The sequence below is a fragment of the Ailuropoda melanoleuca genome, unplaced genomic scaffold (assembly GCF_002007445.2).
Source record: "Ailuropoda melanoleuca isolate Jingjing unplaced genomic scaffold, ASM200744v2 unplaced-scaffold69717, whole genome shotgun sequence".
NCBI classification, from domain to species: Eukaryota; Metazoa; Chordata; class Mammalia; order Carnivora; family Ursidae; genus Ailuropoda; species Ailuropoda melanoleuca.
In genome coordinates this window covers 1-1,735 of record NW_023244633.1, presented here as the reverse complement: position 1 = coordinate 1,735, position 1,735 = coordinate 1, and the positions used below count along the sequence as shown (strand labels likewise).

General features: G+C 50.1%; 1 protein-coding gene across 1 annotated transcript; it reads right to left on the bottom strand.

Annotated features, from left to right (window-relative positions):
- Positions 1 to 16: 16 nt before the first annotated feature.
- Positions 17 to 1,704, bottom strand: LOC117800404 (E3 ubiquitin-protein ligase PDZRN3-like; the record flags this gene model as incomplete). Its single annotated transcript, XM_034652940.1, has 2 exons — positions 1,423 to 1,704; positions 17 to 172 (listed from the first exon to the last, which is right to left on the bottom strand). Coding segments are annotated over exons 1-2 (318 nt in total), but the record flags the coding sequence as incomplete, so codon positions are not given.
- Positions 1,705 to 1,735: the final 31 nt, after the last annotated feature.

The following is a 1,735-nucleotide window of genomic DNA, read 5'->3' as shown; positions in this document are numbered from 1 at the left end:
CACGCTGGCCGTGAACTGCATGGCCCGGGGTAGATGGGGGGGGGCGGGGCGTCACCTGCTGCAGCACGCTGGCCGTGAACTGCATGGCCTGGTGGTGCTGCTCCTCCAGCATGTCCATGTGCAGGTGGTCCAGAAAGTCGTTTCGGTCATCATCCATCCAGCCCTCGTCCAGCTGCGGAGAAGAGGCAGCCAACGTGGGCCTCAGACAAGGTTCCTTTTGCTTTCATTTTATTTACTTTTTAAAAGAGGACACTAACTTGGGGAAAGAGATTTCTGGGGCTCCCTCTGGGAGTCATGAAAATGCAGTGTGCCCATTGTTTGGCTCTACCCTGGAAAACTAGCCCCACTGCACCTTCAAGGGACCTTCTGCCCTAGGAAAGTCTCTGCTGTCCACGGTTTTGTTTTTTCCGGGGGACGCTCTTGCATCCCCGGTGGCTGCTTGCAGGGAAGCAGGCCCCCTATGAGGGGTCCGGGAGAGCTACCCTGCCTCCAGCTGGCTGGCCCACCCACAAGTTTAGCAGGCCCTGAAGATAAACTATTTGCAGGACAGGAAGAGTTGTTTTTGACACAGAAAGTGGGTCTGCTAACTAGCTGTTGGGGGCAAGGCCATCACTTTTATCAGGCCCATGTCTTCCTAGAGCAGACTATTCAGGGGTCTGAGAGCTTAGAGCCCACAAGTCAGATGTGGACTGTCCGCGGCCACTTCTGTGCTACTGTGGCGGAGTCTGGCCATTGCTCCAGAGGCTATGTGGTCCCCAAAGGCAGACATATTTACTATCTGGCCCTTTAAGGAAAAGTTTTCTGATCAACGGTTCTTTCATTTTTTAAAATAAAAGCTGTATTTTATGATTAAGATGTACATGGTGATGATTTAATATACATAAACATAGTGCAGTGACTCCTAGAGTCAAGCTCATTAACCCAGCATTTCCTCACAGGGCTACTGTTTTTGTGTGTGATGAGCACACCTGAAATTTACTCTTAGCCAAGTTTTAGTAGCTACGTAATAGTACTAACCACGGCCACCATGCTGTACGTTCCCTACACTCTGCAGCTAGAGACGAGGCCCACACTGAGCCAGGCGGGAACACTTGTCAGGCTTTGGGAACGCAAACGGTCTTGACGGTTATGACCTTGGCTGTGTCTTCCAGCCCACACCTGCTATGTTCCCTTGTCTTCTCCTTCATGACCATTCCTAAGCTAATGAGCCTGCTGGGCCTACGGTGGGATGTCAGCACTCTCCTTCAATGCTTAAAACATAAAACAGATTTTAGGTCACATCAAATGAGACAACTTTTTCAGGGTGAACAAAGTGCCTTCAAATTCAGATGCAGTACTTGGGCAGTGGTCTGCAGTGCCACGGACGCGGGTCTGTGGTTAGAGAAATACAGACGCAGCTTCATGCGCAGGAAGCTGACTCACCTGGAGTTCGGGCCTTGCAATCAGTAAGGAAAAGTTCTTGTTTTCTTCACTGGTTAGGAGAGCCACAGCCTCTTCACGGTCCTGTACCTCTATCCCATTAATCTTAAACAAACAAAACCCAAAAACATAGTGAGGCAGTGGTGGAGGGGTGGGCAAGAGCATAATGAGATCATATAAAATCCTTCTCTACTGTTCCAGGCCTATGTGTGTCACACAGTCATAGCTGGAGCACAGAACTTCCATGTAGCTTGCAAAGAATGCTCATTTGCAGAGGGAAAGGCCTTGCTCAGACTGGTCTATCAGTCAGCCGTGA